We start from the raw sequence: 24,687 nt of genomic DNA, 5'->3' as shown, positions 1-24,687 counted from the left end.
TCCTCCGTTCCACTCCTATTGAGGAAATCTGCAAAGCTGCTACTTGGTCCTCAGTTCACACTTTTACATCTCATTATTGTCTGGATGCATTCTCCAGAAGGGATGGTCACTTCGGCCAATCTGTTTTACAAAATTTGTTTTCTTAATGGCCAACCTTCCCTCCATCCCTCTTTTTGTTAGCTTAGAGGTCACCCATCAGTCAAGAATATGCTGCCTGCTTGTCCTGGGATAAAGCACAGTTACTTACCGTAACAGGTGTTATCCAGGGACAGCAGGCAGATATTCTTGCGTCCCACCCACCTCCCCGGGTTGGCTTCTTAGCTGGCTTATACTAACTGAGGGACCGCGCGCCTCTGTCGGGCGGGAAGGCACTCGCGCGTGCGCGGTGCGGCCGAGCTAGAACTTTCTAAAAGTTCTTAGAGTGCAATCACTCTAAAATTGTCCGTACCGGGGCTCCGTCGGTGCCGTCACCCATCAGTCAAGAATATCTGCCTGCTGTCCCTGGATAACACCTGTTACGGTAAGTAACTGTGCTTTTTTGCTTATGTGATATAACTTCAATAGGTTTGGATAGGGTTTGGGGAGATATTGGGGCTGTAGAAGGGAGTCTCTTTGGACTCACTGCTCTGGAGGGAGGGGGTGTTGGGCCTCAAGAGGGACTACCACATAGCAAGTGCTTGCCCACCATATGAGGGATTGTGGATGTCCCATGGGCTGCTCTCCTGTTGGGGGGGGGGGTATTGTTGCTGGAGGAGGGACTACATATGGGGACCCTCTTCCTACTTGGAAGGGTATCATGCCATGGGGAACAGTTTCCTAAGATAGCAACAATTTTACAAAGCTGTTCACATCTGTGTATGTTGAAGAGGAAGATAAGAAATCTTTTTGTTTTCCCCATATGCAGCTTCATCAAATCTCTGCTTCCTCTGGATAAGGAGGGTCTTGAATGTGCAGCTTTAGTCTTATTGTACAAGAGGCTCTGCGCTTGTCTTGGCCACATGAATTCTCCTCTTTACATAAATCTAAAATCTTCCCCTATATGTAAAAGTGATGCCACTTACATGAATAATTGGTAGATTTAGTAAAACTGCAAATCTGAGGAGACTTGATTAAGCAGCCTAGGTCCAGTACACAAACTTTTGATATTTTGAGGTGGTTTAAAACTCTTGAGAGATATATTACTCTCTTCTCAAATATTCCATCCAACCCTAACATGCCTTCCAACACCAGGCTCATGCAAACAGTTAACCAGATGTTATGTGTGACTTGAAGCCAACATAGAAATTTTCCATGGTATAAAAGAATTCGCCATTGTAAAAATACAGACTCTGCATGTAGTTTGAAGAACCATCATGTCGACAGCACACTTCCTTTAAATTTTTGCATGCTGCCACTTCTGTGAATAAGTTGTGCCTTTTCTGAAACCACTGTTTTATGAGTTTCTGCTGATTTATGTAGTAGACCAGTTTTGCAGATGTGTAAAACGCACCCAGGCCTTCTTAAAAGCACCTCCTAAACTCGCTGTCATAGCTGTAATGTAACTCAGAGCCCGATATTGAAGGAAAGATCCTCACTGGAATTTAGGATGGATGAGCCGTTTGGCTTTTATCTGCTATCATGTTGCTCCCAGATAGTCAGAAATTTAAGAAAGTATTGAAAACAACACTGTTTGTGGAGGCTTTTAGTTGATTGGATTATAGTACTAGTTGAGAAGAATTTTAGATATATTTTGTTGTGTTTTTTTTAATTTTTTTGCATGTCAAATTATGATTGTTTGTATTTTGTAAACTGCTTGGGATTAAGCGGGAATAGAAATTTTTTTAAAATAAATACTGTGTAAACTATTTAAATTCAGATGATTTATAGTTGGTTAAGGTTTTGAATATTGGTGCCCAATTTTAGGTGATTCATTGACTTACCTAGTGTTGCTGGACTTCAGCACTGAACACTTGCTTTAGCCTTTCCCATGGGTATGTCCTCTTTTTAAGGTATTGACATTTTGATGATGAACTTGGGACAGTTTTCTATTAGCCAGAGCAGTTGCCTGTTATAGTTAAAGGTTATTAAAACAGTTATAGGTTTTTAAAAACTTGTAACTGTTTCTATCGTGTCCGTATATAAAATCTGGATAAAAGTACTACTATACTGTATATTGCCCCAGATAGATAGATTGTGAGCCTGCCGGGACAGACAGGGAAAAATGCTTGAGTACTTGAATAAATTCATGTAAATCGTTCTGAGCTCTTTTGGGAGAACGGTATAGAAATATGAATAAATAAATATTAATCAATATAAATGAAAAATGTTTGCATTGTGTAATGAGTTAAACTATTAACTATCAGGACTGACGCTAGAGTATCAAACAGCTAGGCAAACCTTCAGCTGGGCATCATAAAGAAGGGTATCACAACCAGGACGCGGGAAGTCATCATGCCACTATATCGGGCGATGGTGCACCCGCATCTGGAATACTGCGTTCAGTATTGGTCGCCGCACCTCAAGAAGGACATGGCGGTGCTTGAGAGAGTCCAAAGAAGAGCAACGAAGCTGGTAAGAGGGCTAGAAAACTGCCCATACGCTGAGAGGCTGGATAAGCTGGGTCTCTTCTCTCTGGAAAAGAGGAGGCTCAGGGGAGATATGATAGAGACTTTCAAAATCCTGAGAGGCATAGAGAGGGTGGATAGGGACAGGTTCTTCAGACTGAGAGGGACAACGGGTACGAGGGGGCACTCGGAGAAACTGAAGGGGGATAGGTTCAAGACAAATGCAAGGAAGTTTTTCTTCACCCAAAGGGTCGTGGACACATGGAATGCACTCCCGGAGGAAGTGATCAGGCAGAATACAGTACAGGGATTCAAACAGGGATTGGACAGATTCCTGAGGGACAAAGGGATCGTAGGGTACTGAAAGGGGTGCAGGGACAAAGGGTCAAGAATTTGATGGGAAGATAGGACTTCGATGAGAAACCAAGGGGTGATTCAGACAGGTCATGACCTGTTGGGCCGCCGCGGGAGCAGACTGCTGGGCGTGATGGACCTGTGGTCTGACCCAGCAGAGGCACTACTTATGTTCTTATGTCAATAATGTAGTTCTACTCTAATTCCTTTTGTTCCTGTTTTGTTTAGTAATTTTGTTTTGTCCTGTTATGAGTCTGTTGAATTTATTTTATGTTTTTAGCCTTGCTACTTACATTATGTAATCCTTTTTAATGCTCTGTAAACCACTAAGAAGTTTTGATTTGGCAGTATAACAATTTTTTAATAAACTTGAAACTTCTCGAAAAATACGTCTATAATATTTTTTTTCCAAAAATTGTCTATCTGGGACATCTAGGCTGTTGTTCATCTATCTTTATATTACATTTTTGACCAAAATTTTGTCCAAGTCCCAACAAGACCATTTAGAAGTGGGAGGGGCCCATAACAAGACAATTTAGAAGTGGGAGGGACCAATTTTGTAATGGACTAGGTACCCAGACATGGCAACAGAGTAACGGGGCACCTTACAGGGCTTTTATACATGTTTAAGTTCTGATTTTGGGCTCCCTAGTGTGCTTAGAGGCAGGGCTAGCCCTAACTAATTTTTTTTAAAATGAGGTCTGAATTACATCACCTGAAAGCAAGTGTTGTATGTGTACGATGTGAAACACAGAAAATGAGAAGTGAAGTTTAAAGTGCTTATTTATAAATCACCAATAATATATCAAATAAAATACAATTGTTTGTAAATGTCTTTTTCTAGATATTGATTCCTCATGACGGTTGATCTTGGAGAATCTTTTCATAATTGTTTGTATAGGTCTTTTTTGGCATTGATCTTCCTATTGCTGATTTTCTGAGGATTTGCCGGTTCCAAATTTATGTATGTAATACCATGTAAACCGTTTAGGCCTTAGACAGTATAGAAATTCTTAAAATAAATTTTAGGGCCCCTTTCACAAAGCCGCACTAGCGAGTCCAATCTTGGCAACTGTGACACAGCCCATAAGAAATGAGTGGGTTGTGTCATGTTTGTCGTACAGGAATTGCTAGATCCAGCACTTTCATGTGGCCAACAGTTATGAAATGGAAACACGAGTCAAACAAATTAAACTTGCACATGGTATTTCTACGTGGTAAAAAAAAAACCAAAACAGGGAGGGTGAGCAGCAGAAAAAAAGCAACAGAAGTAGAAAGATTGAGTTTCTTTCTTTTTTTTTTTTTTTAATCTTTATTGATTTTCAAACTTCGACAGTGCAATACAATTAATTGAACATAAAATACTGCATAAAACGCACTGTTAACTACACAAGTAATACATAAAACAATCATTTTCTCCCATCCTTCTCCCAATTATTAATATAAAGATTGAGTTCCATGTGCCGATTAAAACCCCATGATAGTTTTTATCAATCTCTGGCTTTTCTGCTATTAGGTTCTTGGTAGAGGAGAAGAATGGAAAGGAGGCAATGCAGCTAATTCTATTGGTGGAGGGCAGAAAGTGAGACTGCTGAAGGAAGCATTAGCAAACTATGCTGGCCAAGAAGATCTGGTGATATTATTCACAGACAGGTAAGATGACTCAGCTTACATAGCTGTCTGCAAGAGGTTACTAGACAAGTTACCAAGCAGTGCAGTGTGTGACGATTGCTTCTGTTTTAATTCTGGCTGTTATGATTTGGCTGCATTTTCCTGTCTCTGTTTTTACTTACAGTAAGTTAGCTGCAGTAGCTGGTCTGTCAAAATGTCAGCCTGTTTGCCCTGGACTCTGAGGATATGTCCATGTTTCTGCCTTTGCAGATAACAGCTGTGAACTTAGGAATGTTACCAGATGCTGACAGGTTGTGCAAACCCTTTGACTTAAGTCACCAGTTTTATCTTGGCGTGTAATATTCTTCAGCTTTCTTATCATGGCAATTAAATGTCATTAAAGTTAAAGTTGTCATTTTTTCTATCATTGGACTTTTACTGAAGATTTAATTTAAGTGCTTATGATCTGCTTGTTCATTCTCAGAAGAAGAGGCATTTGCTTCAAGGCAACTGTAATAGTCTACAAAGAAAGGCCTTGGTTAGGTAGTAATCTTGCTGATCTGTATCGTAATCTTTGTGTAAGGAAATACACATCCATCCTTAAAAACATAAGAATAGCCTTACGGAGACCAATCCAAATCACAAGTGCCTGGCAGAAACCCAAATAGTAGCAGCATTCCATGTCACCAATCCAGGGCAAGCAGTGGCTTCTCCCATGTCTTTCTCATCAGCAGATTATGGACTTTTCCTCTAGAAACTTGTTCAAACCTTTTTTAAACCAGCTACATTAACCACTCTTACCCCATCCTCTGGCAACGCATTCCAGAGCTTTATTCTCTGAGTAAAAAAAAAAAATAAATTCATCATATTAGTTTTAAAAGTATTACTCTGTAATTTCTACTGAGCCTCTCCTATGGTAGGTGATACAAGTCTTGATGTATACCGCCATGGGTGAATTTCTTTCAAAAGGTGGATAAAATCCTAATTAAAAAAAAAAAGTAAGATTGACATTGAGGGTTACAGTGATATTTCTGCTTTTCAGAGCGAATGAAATAAGGTAAATGCTGTTACCTGTCTGAGAAGCACAGCTTAAACCATGTTTATCAATCAAGGAGTCAGGCACTAAATATGGTACTTCGGAGTGCTTTAATTAGAGCAGTCCTATAACTGGTCACCTGTATTTATGCGCTACTTGTGTGCATAAATAGCACTTTCACGGGGAAGTGGTGAAGGCTTTCTCTCATGCTGGAGCAACACTGCCACCTCCCTATTTCTGCCCCCTATGGGGATTCCTAGTTTGCCATGTGGCAGGGCTGGCTCTGCATACTTTGTAAAGAAAAGTGGGTGGCTTACTTTTATTTATAGAGGACGAGTGTAATAGGTCAAATATGTGCCTGCAATTTAGCCATGAGCACTTATACCCGTCTTAGAGCTGATGTAAATGCTAACGCCTAGATTGTTTAAAGAGCACATGTTTATTCTATTAATCATATGCGTAATTTTGCACTCTTCTTGAACTCCACTCTTGTAAATGCCTACATGCAAAGTTCATGCGTTCAAAGAATGGCATGTTTCTCAAGTCAGTCCTGGAGAACCTCCTTTCAAGTCTGGTTTTCAGGATATCCACAATGACTAGGCATGAGATCGGTTTGCATACATTGCCTCCATTGTATGCAAATCATTTCCATGCCTATTTATTGTGGATATCCTGAAAACCTGACTGCTAAGGGGGTACTCCAGCACCGACTTGAGAAAAACTGATATAGAGAACAGCATGAACCTGGAAGATAGTCAATTACATGTGTATGTGTCAACCTATGCAAGTACATGTCCTGGCAAATTCTATATAATACACGTAAAGTTAAGCATCTACATTGGCACACCTAGTCAATGCAGGCACCTGACTTTATTAATAGGTTTAATCGGTGCCAGTAACACCTCAGAATTGGCTTTAATTGGTCTTAATTGAAAGTTAGGCCCCTACTGTAACTCAAAAACCACAAGCCTATAAAAAGTAGGCATCTAGTCCAAAGTGCCTACCTCAAAGTGGATGTGGTTAGAGGCAGATCATGGGCGAGTTTGAGTTACAACAAAGAGGCAGTGAAGGTGACCTGAGGTGCTCAGTTCCTTTATTATATCAATTGAGGCTCGGCACGTACATGTTTTGGCCAAAGGCCTGCTTCAGGAGTCTGTGCAATAATTGTGTAAAGAAAAATGAAAAATATCATCTATGGTTTTTGCCCTTATCATCAATGTCCTAAATAAATAAAACACGGGTAAACATCATCGAAAAAAGTGCGACAGCTACTGCTCACAAAAAAAAAAAAAAAAAAAAGCAAAGGTTATTCAAGTTAGGCACTTCTTTGTGAATTAAGAGACATTAAGCACCAAACTTAGGCGCAGGTATTTAGACAAAAAAAAATCCTGGCATAAATAAGGCATGCTAAAGTTAGGATGCCTAGCCAAGCCTAAACACAATTCTATAATTTTTATAGAAACATCATTCTTAGTACCGCATTAGTAGGAGTTTCGTCAGCCGTAAGCCTGAAGTCATTATACCATTATATAGATCCATGGTGAGGCCCCACCTGGAGTACTGTGTACAGTTCTGGAGGCCGCATTACCGCAAAGATGTGCGGAGACTTGAGTCGGTCCAGAGAATGGCCACCAGGATGGTCTCAGGACTCAAGTATCTCCCGTACGAGGAACGGCTGGATAAATTACAGCTGTACTCACTCGAGGAACGCAGAGAGAGGGGTGACATGATCGAGACATTCAAGTATCTCAAGGGCCGCATCGAGGTGGAAGAAGATATCTTCTTTTTCAAGGGTCCAGCGGCAACAAGGGGGCATCTGTGGAAAATCAGGGGCGGGAAACTGCACGGGGACACCAGGAAATTCTTTTTTACTGAAAGGGTGGTTGATCGCTGGAATAGTCTTCCACTTCAGGTTATTGAGGCCAGCAGCGTGCCTGATTTTAAGGCCAAATGGGACAGACACGTGGGATCTATTCACAGAGAAAGATAGGGGAGGGTCTTTGGGGTGGGCAGACTAGATGGGCCGTGGCCTTATCTGCCGTCTATTTCTATGTGTCGATATTTTATGCACACTTTATAGAATTGGATTCATCTTGAATACTTGCATTTACATACATTCTTGCTACTTGCAATCTATATGGCTCCTTATAGAATTACCCCCATATATGCCAATGGGGAGAGGCAACTAGTTGATGGGCGGGGGTGGGGGGGGTGAAGCCTCAATTCTTCAGGGCTGCATTCCAGTCAGGTTTTCAGGATTTCCTCAATGAAAGTGCATGAGATCTATTTGCATACATTGGAGGCAGTGCATTGAACTAGGATCTTATGCATAGTCATTGGGGAAATCTGAAAACCCAACTGGGCTGCAGCCTTTGAAGACCGAGGATACCTACTTCTGAACTTGGAAGTAGAGAATGACACGGGGACAAGGCAGAACTTAAAAGATACCCCGTCCATCTTATCTGGTACTGAATATTGGTGATACCTGGATAATTACCCGGTAGCCCCAATATCCGGGTAATGGCTGGCACTGAATATCTGGGTATAGATTTAAACATTTGAATCCAAAGCTGAACTGAATGTTTAAATATTTGGGATAATGTTTTGTTAGGAATTAAATGTGATATAAAATAACCAGATGCCTTGGACCAGGTGTTAAATTTTGAGTGTGCATGCTGTCTTTCAAAATCCCTTTATGCTAACTGGCCTGAAGTGAAAGAGACAGCTAGCATGGGAGATTTTATCCCCCACCAGATCAAGATAAGGCCCTCCATCTGCAAGAGCAATCAATCACTAGCTGCATTAACCCCACCTCTTCTCTCTATGGCATCATTAAGCAGCTAGAATTTTCCACATGCCAAGGGCTGACAATGTCTGAGACACCTACAACTCTGGAATGAGAATTAGCATTCAGGATGAAAAGGTTTAGGTCCCAATTCCTGCCCCATACTTTCTCTCTCTCTGTCATTTGGAAGCCAGATGCATCTGGGGACATATCTTAAAGACAAGAAATCATCTTCCAAACATGTCCGCTTTATTGTCAGCTTTACACCTCTTTTATATCATTTTACATGAATCAGTGTTGTCAGCATGTGTCAGCATGTGACGTAAATACAAACCATATATGGACACAGGTCACATGAAACTTTAAAGAAATAACAAGCATGTTTACTATCTAAAGGCTGAAGTCCACAGGGGGCCTTGGTCAGCAGAGCTGCCTTTTTCTTATCTAAAGCTGTTTGCAAATACAGCTTATGAAAACAATTGAATTCACTTCACAACAAGATAAGAACACATCTTTTCAAACATAAATGTCCTTGCAGTATTTCAGAGAAGGAAAAACAAACAGGGTCTGGTTTTCTTACAGCTTTAAACAGCATATGGAAAACTACAAGACGTGTCCCTTCAATCCCCTCTTATGTCATGAAAATGACGTCATAAATGCACAGCATGAGCTTGGAGGGAGAGATACTCTAGATATGTCTCTCGAGGAGGGGTTTTAGGAGCTGTAATACGAATAACACAGTGCATGAGCAGGCAAAGACAAGAGTGCAGATAATAATAGAGATTATAACAATAAAAAGGTCTTTTACCCAACCCTGCATTCAACTAAAGTGCTGATCCCAAGAATTAGATAAATCAGAGTTACATTTGAGCTCAGCAAAGAGGTCTGCTAATTTCTGAATGGCCATAGTGGACCTATATTGTCAGGAATAAAAGTGCAACACCATAAAGTACTGGGAAGAATTTTATAGACATCCCTCTTCTCAGCTAGAATCATATCCAGGGCCATACGATTTTGAAAACCATCTGAGAAGTGGAGCCTAATTGATCAGCAATACCTTGCAAGGCGTCCCTAGAGTAGTTCACAAAGCGTTGCTGATTATAATACATTTAACTAATCCGATCAACATTCTTATTAATAGTAACAAAGGGAATAAGGGACTCAAACCCAGCCTTAACCTAAGCTTGGGTCTTAAATTCATCTGGGACCCCTCTTGGGACCCCTATAGCATCTATGTATACATGCAGATCAAAACAACCAAGGAGATCAGATTTATGTCGAGACAGAAAAGAGGAAAAACCATGTGAATAGGAAGGGTGCCTTTCAGAAAGAATATGCAGGAGCATGGAAACCTTAGCTAAAGCACACTGGCCTATCCACTGGCTGGGTAGCTTAACAGGGAGCCAAAAGTCTCCATAGAGCCAGTAAATATCACCTAGGGTGAAAATCTGATGCTGCAACAATGGGGCATACCTATGAGCCAAGACAGAACAATAACCTGGAGGTAAATTACCTACAAAACTACCCTGTGTCAGATTAGAAACATGACATGTGTAATTACCCTTATAGATGGTAACGGCAATATCAAGCTTTTTCTGTCCAGGCAGCAAAAGGTATTTAGAACACCACAGTGCACAAAGAGGATAGGTAAAATTAGAGGAGGTAGATAGATCCCGTAAGAAAACTGATAGGTCGGATAGCTAGACCCACCCTTAGGGGGAGAGTGTGGCGCAGTGGTTAAAGCTACAGCCTCAGCACCCTGAGGTTGTGGGTTCAAACCCACGCTGCTCCTTGTGACCCTGGGCAAGTCACTTAATCCCCCCTTTGCCCCAGGTACGTTAGATAGATTGTGAGCCCGCTGGGACAGAGAGGGAAAACTGCTTGAGTACCTGAATAAATGCATGTAAACCGTTCTGAGCTCCCCTGGGAGAATGGTATAGAAAATTGAATAAATAAAAAATAAAAAAAAATAATAAACCACATGCCCATAATGTACATACCTTCATCAGTAGGTCTAGGGTTGTCAATAGTAAGAGAAAGCTTAATAATTTGTGCAGGAACACTTTTCCTATAACAGTTTCCAACCTTATGAAGGGTCATACAAGTAAGCAGTGATTTACCATTTTGGTCCACTTTTTTCAGAGTACTTTCTGATTTATAAGCCCAGTCAGTATCAATATTCCACCCTACCGCTCCCCAGAATGCACACTTATCCCCCCAACGTGAGTCAGTAACACATATATATACATATGTCTTTAGTTTTAGGAATCTCTGAGGACCAATGGCACAGCCTTGGGATATCAATTGATGAACAGTCCACAATGTCACAATACTCAAAAGAGAAGGTGGCAACTTGCACACTACTGGAATTATACCAAAAGGTAGTATACTGTCTATCTTTCTGGATTCCAATTGAAGGACAGCCTTTTCGAGGGAGTAGTCCAGCTTGATGTCGTGTTCGCAAAGAGGTGCCGGGGGTGCTGTTTACAGCAGGAGTGTCATTTACAGATGGGTATGGGCAGAAAGTGTTGTGGACCCAGAACACATCATCCCTGTAGACCCAGTTAGAAATGATCCATACAGGAAGAAAAACTAGCAGCAGCATTTCCAGTAAGAGAATGATAAAGTTGATAGAATGCTGCAATGAGATCATCATGTTGTTCCACTGGAGGAGGTGAAATCTGCGCAGGGAAGACTTGCTTCTGGGGTTTTAGGTTAACCCTCTTCAAGCGACTTGCGTGGATCCAAACAGGAAACTCCTCAGTGAGTGCAGCGGGCCTGGTCACAGCGATCACAGTAGTGGGAAGGCCAAAGGGAAATCCGTCTGCTTCCGATCCTTGGAAAGCTTCTGAACAATCACCAGGCTGGAAAAAATGGGTAGGAATCTGTGGAGAGAAAGGAGAAGTGCAAGACACGTTTCTTTGAACAAGCCCTAATATTTCAATGAGCTTTCAGACGTATTCCTCCTGTATCAAGGGAAGATCACTACTCTCAACTATTGAGGGTTTGTCTACCCATGGGGCGGGGAAAGGTCATCCCGTGAGAATCTCAAAGGGAGAGCAGCCAGATGTCTGTGCATACAGAAAGAGATACACCTGGCTTGTAAAGAGTCCAAACATCATTCAGCAGCGGTACTCCAATGTGATCCAAATAAGAGATAGAAAACAAGAGAGAAACCATGTTGCCTGTACTGAATGTGCCAACATGTGAGAATCCAATACATTTATTTGGTATAGCTATGACAAAAGAGAGACAATATTCAGTTACTTAAGGTTCTTAATTGAACAATCCAAAAAGATATGTTTTTGCGTGCTGCATATAACTATTATGGCACTTCAGAGAGACCATACTGATGTACTGAATGTATTCAGAAATATATACTGAATGGATCATATGTAGGGAGCACCACGAAATAAACGCTGTATAAAGTAAAGCTTTTTCTTAAACATATAACCCCTAACTAAACTTCATTTAGAATATGAAAGCTATAAGTAAAAGAACATTGCGCAGTTAGGCTAGTAAGAAGTGGAAAAAGAGCTCTAGAAATGGTCAATGTTATGTATCCTGGGGTACCCACTAAACTAAAACAAGTAGACATGACACAAACAAAACATAAAGTTTTAGACGTGAAGCCATTACTCCATCTGTCAAGTGTGCAGGGCTGAATTTAACTCTGCAAATAAACATATTGATATAAAAAACCAAAACAAAGAAACAATAATGTATATCATAACCATCTCATATTTGGAAAAAGGCATAAAACTAATGTCTCTTTGGAGCGTCTCTATCTCTGCAGTGATAAAGAGGACCCTTGGAAAACATTAGAAATATCTGTGCCAAAACTGATCTGGGATGGCTATGTATATATCCGAACTATTGCTAAGAAAAAGAAAAAAACATTTTAAATTAGCAACATCCTAATTTCAGCTAAAACAATAGAAAGGAATTGTGTTTTCCAATTTGTTTTCAATTCACAAACGTGCTAGCTGTAGCTATCGAGCTATATATATCTGTAGCAAGGAGCAAAAGGTCAAGAATGAAAATATCACTAGCAAGAAGTTAAAATGTCGAGCGAGCACTGCGATAACCAATACCATGATATTGGGCAATGAATAAGGGAGAGCTAGCAGCTGGTATCCAGGGTTTCCCCTCTTTGTACCAAAGTCCATCCAAAAGGGCGGGTTTGGGCACCTGCCAAACGCCAGGCATCAAGTTCAGAGGGGGGGGGGGTAACAAAGGACTGAAGCTGTGAAAAAAGAGAGGAAGAGAATCCTGTTCACCCTTGAGACCCAGGAGCCCATTTAAAAGAAGGGCTTGGACATCGTGAAAAGTGTAAAGGGTAGTGAGGTGACCAAGGGTCAGAGGAGTAACTATCTCAACCACCATAGCACATGCAGCCAGGGCTTTCAAGCAGGCAAGCATGCCATGAACTTGAACAGGAGTGACTATAGAAAAAAAAGGCAACAGAGCGTAACTTACCGCCATGTTCTCCCTTCATGGTGTTACAATGGTCCCAAACAAAGAGATAAAACATATGGGCATAAGCAGGAAGACCCAGACCTAGGCTATAAACCAAAGCACATCTCAAATGTCCAACATTTCATGAGTCCATCTGATAAGAGCAGTCATTTCAGAAACCAGGGTCTGTCATAGAAGGAACAATCAGAGATCCATTGGCGGCAGTGACCAATCATATCAGGAAAAGTAAGCATGTCTTTCTTGGTAGCTGGGTGGGGCAGACCCAGAACAGCAGCAATGCGGAAAGTGCAGATTTTCCTCTGACCATGAGACAGGACAAAACCCAGGTATTTCACTTCAGATTTACACCAGTGCAGTTTATTTCGTGACACCTTGTGACCACACACAGACAACCATTGTAAAAGGTGCAAACTATCAGCCTGACAGGTCTCCTGAATTATGGACACAAAATGAGGTACAGGATGAGGACAGAACCATGAGGGGCAGAGCATGGCTGTAGAATAGCCCAGAGGACAATGAAGAACACCACAGGGGGGTCAACATAGCCCTGGGGCATTCCACACCAGGTATACTGTTGCTTAAAGGTGAAGGCAAAAAGGGGCTGAGAAGCCTCATTAACAGGGACTGAAAAAAAACCTTTCTTTAGGACAATGACAGAAAAAAAACATTGGCTGCCGGTGGAATGGAGGAGAGGAAGAAACATCAGGGACAATGGGTGCAATGAAAATTACCAAAACATTAACAGCCCTAAAGTCTAGGACGAAGCGGGGGATGCCATCAGCTTTGACAACAGGATTGATAGTGGTTTTGATAATACCGGAGGAAAGAAAAGTGACAAGCAGTGGAATCATGATTCTCACCGTACTGCTTGATAAAAACAAGAATGAGTAACTTCAAAGAAGCACTATAGGGGGGTACATGAAATACAACATTGTCAGTGGAAGCCCAAAACCGGGAAGTCTGGGGGGAGGGCAAAAGCATTCATGCACGGACCCTGATAATGAAAGCAAAGAACAACGTCTGGCAGTCAAAAGTGCATTTGTACATTATATAATTCAAACTGCCAAATTGAAAAAATGAGGCTTACAGTCAGAAAGAGAAAACCAGAATCGCATTCCTTAAGGTCAGTAACTAGGTATCCAAATAAGCACAGAGAAAATTCACAACTTGTTAATCTTCTAAAAATAAAACAAAACAAAATTTTGCCAGCACAGAAACAAAGGAAGCAGCCGTAGAAGAAACGCACAGAATAAGTCAGGATCAAACTATTGTATGTTCAAAAAGAAGACAAGAAACAGTTCTTGTGTACAAACTACGAGGGAAAGATCTTAGACTGATTCAAACAGCGCTTGCAATTCATTCCACATAACAGCATGTCCTACCTCAGTGTTAAACATATAAACAGTGCAAACGTATACGGGAAAGGATTGGTGACACAGAGAGATGTGAGCGGAAGGAAGAATGTCACACACACACAGGCAACATAAGCCTTACAAGTCTCATCTGTCTAGGAGGGGGAGAATCCTAAGTGCCTTTATGACTCATTACAAAAACAATATAACAATGCAAAAATATTCGCTTATCTTACCTTATAAGCGAGATACAGTAATAAGAAACAATAAAATCTTATACTCTATAAAATTTTTAACCTCACAAATGACAGAGTGGGCAGGGGGGTTCTATAAATAATTTCATTCTTCCCGAAAGAATGGCAGCTGCTTATATTCACGAGGGGCGCTTACCGAAAGTACCCCGAGATTTTTCCCCAAAAACACCGTAATAGAACCCAAAGCTTGAACTTAAAATAAAGGGTGGGAACAGGTCACCAATACCAGTGAGTATTAAAGAACAGAAAAAATTCAGAAATACTCACAAAACATTGGTGATGTCATCTGCCCATCCCGGGTGGGCCCCCAACTGAAAAGGTTTAGGTCCCAATTCCTGCCCCATACTTTCTCTCTCTCTGTCATTTGGAAGCCAGATGCATCTGGGGACATATCTTAAAGACAAGAAATCATCTTCCAAACATGTCCGCTTTATTGTCAGCTTTACACCTCTTTTATATCATTTTACATGAATCAGTGTTGTCAGCATGTGACGTAAATACAAACCATATATGGACACAGGTCACATGAAACTTTAAAGAAATAACAAGCATGTTTACTATCTAAAGGCTGAAGTCCACAGGGGGCCTTGGTCAGCAGAGCTGCCTTTTTTTATCTAAAGCTGTATGCAAATACAGCTTATGAAAACAATTGAATTCACTTCACAACAAGATAAGAACATAAACATAAATGTCCTTGCAGTATTTCAGAGAAGGAAAAACAAACAGGGTCTGGTTTTCTTACAGCTTTAAATAGCATATGGAAAACTACAAGACGTGTCCCTTCACAGGAGAATTCCCTTTCTTCAGTGACAGAAGGGTAGTTAGTAGTGCTGCCCGATTCAAATCAATTCACCAATTTGAATCAGGTGAATCAATTTGAATCGATTCAATTAAAAAAAAAATAAAAAATCAGCCTCCCGATTCAATGACCGTCCCTTCCTCCCGTGCCTTCCTAAAGCAGGAGCTGCAGTGCTGCCTCTTGCTGGCCATCCGCTGCCACTCCTACTTGAGGGGGGAGGGTCAGTCAGAAAGGCCTGGATGTTCCCCCAGCTTCCCCGCTCTTACCTTAAGCTAATACGGTAGCCTGCAGGATTGCTGGTGCTATAGTGATCCCTGCAGCTGCCGTCGTCCTCAACGCACGTTCTCTCTGCTACAGACCTGCCCCTCCTCTGACATCAGGGTCAGGATCGTGGTAGAGGAAACGTGCTGCTGAGGACGATGGCAGCTTCAGGGATCGCTATAGCACCAGTGATCCTGCAGGCTGCCATATTAGCTTAAGGTAAAAGCGGGGAAGCTGGGGGAACTTGTCTTTGCGGCGGGAGAGCAGGCCTGTGCAGAGGGAGGAGGAGGAGGAAGAGTACCTTCGTGGCAGGGAGGCAAGCCTGTGCAGAGGGAGGAGGAGGAAGGAGTAAGAGAGAGGAGATGCCAGACCTGGGGTGAAGTGAAGAGAGAGACCAAACCAAAAAGAGGGAGAGGAAAGCAGAGGAGAGGTGCTGAACTAATGGAGAGAGGGAGAGAGAAATGCAAGACCACAAGGGGAAGGGTACAAGAGGAACAGATACTGCTCCAAAGTAGGTGGACAGGGTGCAGGATGGCAGGGGAGATAGTAGGGGAAAGCCTGTACCTGGGGAAGGGGATACAGTAGGTAAGGAAGAGAGAAAGAAGAAGCTGGATATGGGGAGAGACATGAAGCAGAGATAAGATGCTGGGCATGGCGGGAGCATAGGAACAGGGACACAAGAGGGACACTACTGGAGGGGAAAATAGGGACAGGGACACAGAAGAGAGATGCTGGATGAAAGGGTAGTTGAGAAAAGGAGAGATGGTGGATCTGTGGATGGTGGGGTCCATCGTTGCAGCTCCGGGGGGGGGGGGAATGGAGATGAAAAAAAGGAAAGAGGCGAGACCTCTGGGGGAGGACAAAGATGGAAGATGGATGATTAGCACGGAGAAAGAAGTAGAGCCTGATCAGAAGATAACCAGAGTCTGGGACCAACATGATTTGAAAAATGACCAGACAACAAAAGGTAGGAAAAATCATTTTATTTTCGGTTTTGTGATTACAATATGTCATATTTGAAATGTGTATCCTTCCAGAGCTGGTGTTAGACCGTGAACATGAGCTAGGATTTAACAGAGAGGAAAAGTATTTTTTGTTTGTTTACACCACAGGACCAGTGTGGGTAGGAGAGGGCAAAGGGGGTGAAGAGGCTATAAATAAATCCACCAGGATGTTAGAAAAAAAAAAAAAAACCACTCAATTGGGCAGGAAAACTGAACTGAATCAAAAAATCGATTCAATAGGCTGAATCAAATTACATTTTGTTTTCCCTGAATCAGGCAGCACTAGTAGTTAGAGCCTGTCTGCTGGCCTTGTTGCAGTTACTAAATGACACCTTTGGGGATGTGTTACTCCTATAGGGGCATTATTCAGTGGCTGCAGAAATGCTGGCAGGAGGACCCTAATGTCCTTCTTGCTGGTAAAGATGAGAAACCTTCTGTAATGATAAGCACTCATTCTGGAGAGGAAACTAAAGAGTTTATTGACTGTGGAGTGCATTGAGCAGTGGGGCCTATGGTTGTGAGTTACTGGTGTCATGAGATGATTGTGTTTAGTGGTGATGTAGAGACGGGGGCTCAGTCTAGATGGGGGAGAGAGCTGGTCAGTCATTTCATTTTGGGATCTGGTATTAATGTCCATGTTAGCTGCTAAAGCTATTATATTAAGGGTAAGTTTTTAATGTGCCCTTGGAAACATTTATTGCAATACATGTTCTAGACCCAGTTTAAAGTGTTTTCTTTTTATTTATTTAAAGTTACATAGAAACATAGAAGATGACGGCAGATAAGGGCCATAGCCCATCAGGTCTGCCCACTCTACTGACCCACACCCGAGTCTACTATCCTAGGGATCCCACTCCTGGTGACAGGTTCCCTTGGCTTAAGTTTCAAGTTTCAAGTTTCAAGTTTGACCTTTATTTGATGAATCGCTTATAACAATATCTAAGCGATGTACAGTGTTAAAAACCATCAGAATGTGGTAATACATTTAATTTACAAAAGTCACTCAAAAGACAAACAGAGTTGAACGAACAGGAGGGGGTGGGAGGGAGGGGGAAAAGTTACAATGTTAACCCTCTAAGGGATCCCACATGGGCATCCAATTTGCTCTTAAATTCTTGCACGCTGTTTGCCTCGATCATCTGCACCAGGAGCTCGTTCCAAGGATCAACCACTCTCTCGGTGAAGAAATATTTCCTGGTGTCGCCATGAAATTTCCCACCCCTGAGTTTGAGCGGATGCCCTCTTGTGGCTGAGGGTCCTTTGAGAAAGAGAATCTCTTCTTCCATCTCGATACGGCCGGTAATGTACTTAAACGTCTCGATCATGTCTCCTCTCTCCCTACGATCTTTGAGTGAGTACAGCCGCAAATTTTTCAGCTTTTCCTCGTACGATAGATCCTTGAGCCCCGAGACCATCCTGGTGGCCATCCGTTGCACTGACTCTACAAGCGCCATCTGTTGCACCGACTCTACAAGCGCATAAACAAACAGTTCAATGAACAATACAATCAATACCTCATACAACCAATACCTCACCCCCCAAAAACGAATAGTTATACTAGTACTCTTCAGTATAAGGTCAGACATTCCAAACCATCAGATACCCCCTTCCTCCCCAATCCCCCCCATACCAGCCATAGATGCAAAAAGGAAAAAGAAAAACATATGTGTGTGGAAAACAAAATACTCAGCTCAACAGCAGCAGGGTGAGACTAATAGGGACTCGATAATCCCAGTTTAAAATATTTTCCACAAGTTTTATGGCATAGGACTCTATAGGGCTCATTTTCAAAAAAGCTAACATCCCAAAAATGGCATAAAGGGGTAGATAGACATTTTTCTCACCAAACTCTTCCAACTTGCTATATTAAAAACCTGTATTCCAGACAGATATCTATGATATTTAGCTGCAGTTTGTCTAAATTTCAAGGGGGAGGGAGGGTGTAAGATGTGTGATTTGGGTGGGACTAGGATGGGCTTATGACTTGGATATTTACCGGCCATAATCAAACATTTAAAAATATGTCCTGAGCACAAGTTAGAAGTGCAAAAAAGGAGCCCCAACTGGCCAGATGATCACTGGAGGGATGTAAGCATGACACTACCCACTCCCCTAGTGGTCACTGACCTCCTCTCACCCCGCAAAGATGTGAATGAAACTGAGTATATAGCTGCCTGTATGACAACTTCAGATATTATGGTTAGTCCTAGTAGAGCAACAAGCAGGATCCTGGAGTAGCTTGGTGGGCAGTATAGTCTACCATATCCTACTCTAACCACTACACTTATGGTGGGACATGTGAGCCTTCCAAACTCCACCCAAATTCCACATATAGAGTGTCACCTCCAGGCATTAGAGTATTGGGGTGGTGTACAGTTAGGTCTAGTTGGTTTTGGAAGACTCACCATGCACCATAAGGGGGTTATGGTGAGATGTGTACCTGGGACTTTTTATATCAAGTTCACCATAGTGCCTCCTAGGGTTCTCCATTGCTCAGCTGGGATGGCTATGTCTGTGTGACCAGCCTAGTACAAATGCTAGACTCTCCTACAGCTCAATGGCTTGTCCTATGTGATTTTGTTTTGGCCATGTTTGTTTTCAAAAAGATAGACACACAGAAGATAGACGCATAAAGCACATTTTTGAAAAAAAAAACTGAAGATACACTCGGATTTAGATGTGACTGTGCAGACAGTTACTACTTACTGTAAGTCTGGTGATGGGATTATTTCTTATATGCACTTTAAAGTCTTGTCAGTAGGAAAAGCGCACTGCATGCAAGGCTTCTGGATGAGAGGCAAAATTGAATCCACTGGAATAGATCAAATGTCATTGTTTATATGTCATTTGGTTAACTTAATGCTATATCTCTGTAACATTAGTTAAGGATCTGTATTTGTTACTCAGCATGGTGCAACTCGGAAATGCTGTTTGAGTAAGCCACTGGACAGAGATACATGGGTCGTTCTGTTGACTTTGGCAGTGGACTAAGCCAGCCTAAAACTGTGGGAAGATAGAGAGAAAAAAAGACAGAGGGAACATACGTACTCAAAATATCTCTGTATTTTATAGAATGTGCATTTTTATGTTGTGAACAAAATGAACTTGCATTCAAAAGAACATAATTATGTGTACTAAAACAGAATGAGATGGAAAGAAATGAAAGCAAACCAGAACATTATAGTTAAAGCTTTCTGCCTGCACATCCCTATTATTTTCTCTCTTCTAAGTTTCTTAAGGGTATGTATTAAAGTTAACGAGGGTGGGCTGTGAAGCCAGTTAAGACCAGCCGCTCACACTGAGCAAATTACAGTGGAAGCAAATATTATTTATTAAAAGGTATCTTGTAAAGGCTCCTCTTCTTCACATGAAGGAAGGAAACAATTCTGTAAACAAAACAGTGTCCTTGGGTGGCCTACATGAATGTCTCTTAGCTCAGCAACAATTCTTACTTGTCTCTGGTCTGATCCCTGGGTCCAGGGTTATCAGCACAGTCTCTAGCAAGTATACAAAGCTGGCCTGAAGCAGGCCAAGTTAAAATCCAAATTTTCAAGGTTTCAAAGTTAAACTTGGTCTACCTGAAAGTAGTGGTTGCAGTTTCTCGGCTTTCAGTGTAGAGACATCTGCAGTGGGCATCATTGCTTCCCTCTGGGCTTCCTTAACCTAGTTCTGACCCAGCCTTTTATACTTCCTGCACTATGCCCTTCTGGCTCCACCCATCCTGTATTACTTCCTCCTTGGGCGGGATTAGAGTTTTTTTTAAGGTAATCCTGACACCATGAGGGTGTGTTCTTAAGAGGAAGTGGCAACATCTATAGACTCCTTCACAGTGTAAAGAAGACAAATGTACAATCCACAGGCCATGTTAAACACAAAAACATAAAAACTGATGGCAAATTAAAGATCATATCACCTAGAAGTTGATGTAGATGGGCAGAGTTCATAAGCTCCACTTTCCTTTTTTTTTTTTTTTTTGCTTAAAGATCTTTTGTGCTTTTTTTCACTTTCTTGAATTCAGATACATTCCACATCACGATTACCTCTGCTAGGAGGCTATTGCATCCATTACCCTTTACATAAAGAAATAGTCCTTAGATTACTCCAGCCTATCCCCTTTCTTCTGTACCCCCTCATTGCAGAGCTTTCTATCAATTGAAAGAGGCCTCCCTTCTATTCATATGTAGTAGTACAGTGGTCTCAAACTCAAATCCTTTACAGGGCCACATTTTGGACTTGTAGGTACTTGGAGGGCCTAAGAAAAGATAGTTAATGTCTTATTAAAGAAATAACAATTTTGCATGAGGTTAAACTCTTTATAGTTTATAAATCTTGCCTTTTGGCTAAGTCTTAATAATAATAGCTTAAGAGCCATATGATCAAGAAACTTTTATTTTACTTTTGTGATTATGATAAACATACCAAGAGGCCTCAAAATAGTACCTGGCGGGCCGCATGTGGCCCCTAGGCCACGAGTTTGAGACCACTGTAGTGGTAGTAGTACCGTGTTTCCCCGAAAATAAGACACTGGCTTATATTAATTTGGGGCCCTAAAAAGGCACTAGATCTTATTTTCAGGGTAGGTCTTATTTTTCATGTACAGTGATCATCTCTCCCTTCATCTCCTTCACCCCAACTCTTCCTCTTTCCTTTCTCTCCCCCACATGTGCACCATCTTTCCTTCCCTCTCACCCATCTCCTTGTGCAGTATTTTTCATCCCTCCCGCCCATCCCCCTGTGCAGCAGAATCCTTGCAGCTTCTATCCCTCCTTCCCCCTTGTACAATAGAACCCTTGCAGCTTCTATCTCTCCTTCCTCCCTTGTACATTAGAACCCCTGCAGCTTATATCCCTCCCATCCCTTGTGCAGCAGAACCCTTGCAGTTTCTATCCCTCCCTCCCATCCCCCTGTGCAGTAGAACCCTTGCAGCTTCTATCCCTCCCTCCCCCCTTGTACAGTGGAACTCTTGCAGCTTCTATCCCTCCCATCCCTTGTGCAGCAGAACCCTTGAAGCTTCTATCCCTCCCTTCCTCCCATCTCCCTGTGCAGCATCTTTCTATCCCTCCCATCCCACCCCCGCCACCACAAACTCTCCCTCCCTCCCCCGATGACCCTTTCATCTCTCCCTCCCATCCAAACCCCGACTGCAGATCAAAATACCTGGTAACAAATGGCAGTGTCGGCAGCACAGGCTTTATCGCAGCCTTCTCACGCCTGGGTGTTCCTCTGCCACAGCACTGATGATGTCATCGGCAACACAGCACACAGTACGCCCGGGCATGAGAAGGCCACAATGCAGTCTGTGCTGCTGTTTGTTACCAGGTATTTTGATCTCGCGGTCGGGGTTCAGATTGGAGGGAGAGAAGGAAGAGTCAGTGATGGAGGGGGAACGCGGGAGGGGGGCAGGGGAGCGGGAGGAAGCGCTGCTGCTTGCGACTAGGGCTTATTTTCAGGGGTAGGGCTTATATTAAGACCTACCCCGAAAATCATGCTAGGGCTTATTTTCGGGGAAACACAGTAGTAGTTGTATTATATAGGACTAGAAGTGCAGTGCAACACAGTAGGGTCAGTATACCAGATTCTCTCAAGGAGACTGAAGTAGCTAGCCTGACAGTGGCAGTAAGGCCAGGTAGGGGTAACATTTTGGCTAGGCAGAACTGTAATAAAGCCCAATAAATGCACAAGGAGGTCATATACAGTACATACTGCCGGGGCCTCTGTAAGAGCTGGTAGAGTCCATCTTTCTGCTACTGAAGGGGGAGACCTCAGATTCTGTTGCACCGTCCCCTCATACTATTACTCTGTTAGACAGCGCCAGAACTCAGCAAGAGTTCATACTTTGGTTCTTGCGCCTGAACATTTGTTGTTTAGATAGGTGTCATTTAAGGATGGAAGTGAAGTAAAAGCAGCCACAGACACCAGACTTGCTTGTTCATTCTGAGTTCATGCTGAGCTGCTCCTGCCCCAAGGCATGGTAAAGGACAGAGATAAAATTAGTGGAAGGGGGCTATGGAGGAGAAATAGGAGAGAAGAAGAAGAGGACAGATGGTAGAGAGCTTGGAAGAAAAATGGAGAGGGAATGGGAAGGGAGAGCAAAGAGGAAGGGAAAGAGGGTAAGATGATAGTAGAAAAGAGGGGAATAATAATAATAATTTTATTTCTTATATACCGCTATACCATAAGTTCAAAGCGGTTTACAACAAGATACATGCAATGAGAATATGAGAAGTTTACAACATGATACATATAATGAGAGTACGAGATGTAATGGGAAGAGAAAATTGGGCGGATAGGATAAGAATTGGGATTAGTACGTGTTAAAGAGACGGGTCTTCAGTGATTTTCTGAAGTCAGTGTATGAGGCGGCCTCGAGTATGGGCTTTACGAGCCATGTGTTCAGTTTGGCTGCCTGGAATGATAGCATTCTGTCCAGGTACTTCTTGTAGTGACATGATTTCAGGGGTGGGTAATTAAAGAGATTTATTCTGCGAGAGCTCTTATTAGAGCAGTTGAGGATGAATTGAGAGGCGAGGTAAGTTGGTAGCATCCCAAAGACCGCCAACTTACCTCACCTCTCAATTCATCCTCAACTGCTCTAATAAGAGGAGGGAGGAACTGAACAGCAAGATGGACCCCCAAGAACAACTCCTCTAAGAGCCCCTTTTACAAAGCAGTGGAAGTGATGCTGCTGTGGTAAATTCACCAAAGCCCATTCAATTCCTGCGGGCTTTGGTGCATTTACTGCGACAGCATCACTACTGCTTTTTTGTAAATGGGGCCTTAAATGTGGCTAATAGCATATGCATTGTTGAACGCCCCATGTACTTTCAGCTGCATTGACAGAGGGAAAACTGACAGTCAGTTTACACATGAAAATCATTATTTACCAATCTAAATGACTTTGAAAATTGTCCTCTCCATAATGAAAGGGGATTTAATTTTCCCTTTCACATCTGTAATATGTCTTCCTGCCATCAAATTAGCAAATATTTTGGAATCATACTTCAAATGTGACTTTCGCACTCACATATCCAAACTTTTGCCCTGTCTCCTTTATATATATCATAATTGGTACTTACCAAGAGGGAAAATAAAATATAGTAAAAAATCTTGATTTTCATATTGCTTCATTACTTTCAAATGACATTTATTTTCCTTCAGTAGAGTTGTAACTAGGAAAAATATATATTTTATTTGATAATGTGAGCAAAATAGAATGATATTTATGAAAGGAAGACAGATTAGTTATGGTGCCTTGATTTACTCTGAAAATGCTTAATAATGCAATGAAGTTAATGGCAATAGTAGCCCCGAGAATGTTTGTGTAACGCCAGCAGATCCCTTGTATCAATAAAGAGTTATTGATCTGTATCTACAGCATTTTTAAAAGAGTGATAGGCATTACTTTGTTTACCAAAGCAACTTTTTATTATGTGTGGGTGGCTGGGGGGGGGTGTTGGGGGTAGGGGGGTGAAGGGTTGAGAGGAAGACATATTTCTGTGCCACTGATTTTTCCCCAGCAGTGACATGTTTAAAATAGAGAGCAATCATCTTAGCTCATTTTTTTCCCACTTTGCTTACAGAAAGCAGAAGTGAAATGTGAAAACATCTGTCAAAAGTAAGATTTATGTGGTATGTTATTTGTTTGAAGTGGAAGTCTGTAACTGGACAGTCAATGTTTATCTTATTAGAGCTTACTATGCATGTTCTCCAAAATTAATTTTTTAAGAAACCCCTTGTATTTCAAGCATATTCTTTCTTTACCTGTTGATCCTGTAACCTTTTGGTGGCAGATGCAAAAACTTCTAATGGCCAATAGAATATTTTGTTCTGCTCTTCCATGTGTCTTGACTTGGTAAGTGCATTTGATGAACTGATTGATGACTGGCCTTTGTAATTAAAGACTGGAACCCCCATGAATATCCCAGGAACCCCCAGGAACCCCCATGAATATCGAAAAAATGCAAATACGTTTTTTCGCCTTGGGAGGCAGGAGAGAGCAGCTGGAGAGGCAGGATAGGGCAGCTGGAGCGCCAGCAAGTGAAGCAAATCGCTCGCAGTATGTTCCAACCGCCTCTTCCTGCACTAAAATCAGGCTTCACTAATCAGGAGCTGCTTTGACACGCAGCTCTTGATTGGTGAAGCCTGACTTAAGCACAGGAAGTCCCAGTCTGAGAATACCGTGAATGACCGGGGGAACACTGTAGTGCAA

The 24,687-nt window shown here is 42.1% G+C and overlaps 1 protein-coding gene across 4 annotated transcripts in view; it reads left to right on the top strand.

The window, feature by feature from the left end:
* The window catches only part of PLOD2 (procollagen-lysine,2-oxoglutarate 5-dioxygenase 2), a 169,350-nt gene that overhangs the window by 56,398 nt on the left and 88,265 nt on the right, over positions 1–24,687 (top strand). For all 4 annotated transcript variants that reach the window (XM_033959381.1, XM_033959382.1, XM_033959379.1 and 1 more), the window contains exon 3: positions 4,414–4,550. In XM_033959381.1, the coding sequence (XP_033815272.1) occupies positions 4,414–4,550 (137 nt within the window). The remainder of the gene's footprint in view (positions 1–4,413; positions 4,551–24,687) is intronic.

The sequence above is a fragment of the Geotrypetes seraphini genome, chromosome 9 (genome assembly GCF_902459505.1).
Source record: "Geotrypetes seraphini chromosome 9, aGeoSer1.1, whole genome shotgun sequence".
Classification (NCBI taxonomy): Eukaryota; Metazoa; Chordata; class Amphibia; order Gymnophiona; family Dermophiidae; genus Geotrypetes; species Geotrypetes seraphini.
The sequence above is the reverse complement of the archived record's forward strand: the minus strand, read 5'-3'. Positions and strand labels throughout refer to the sequence as shown.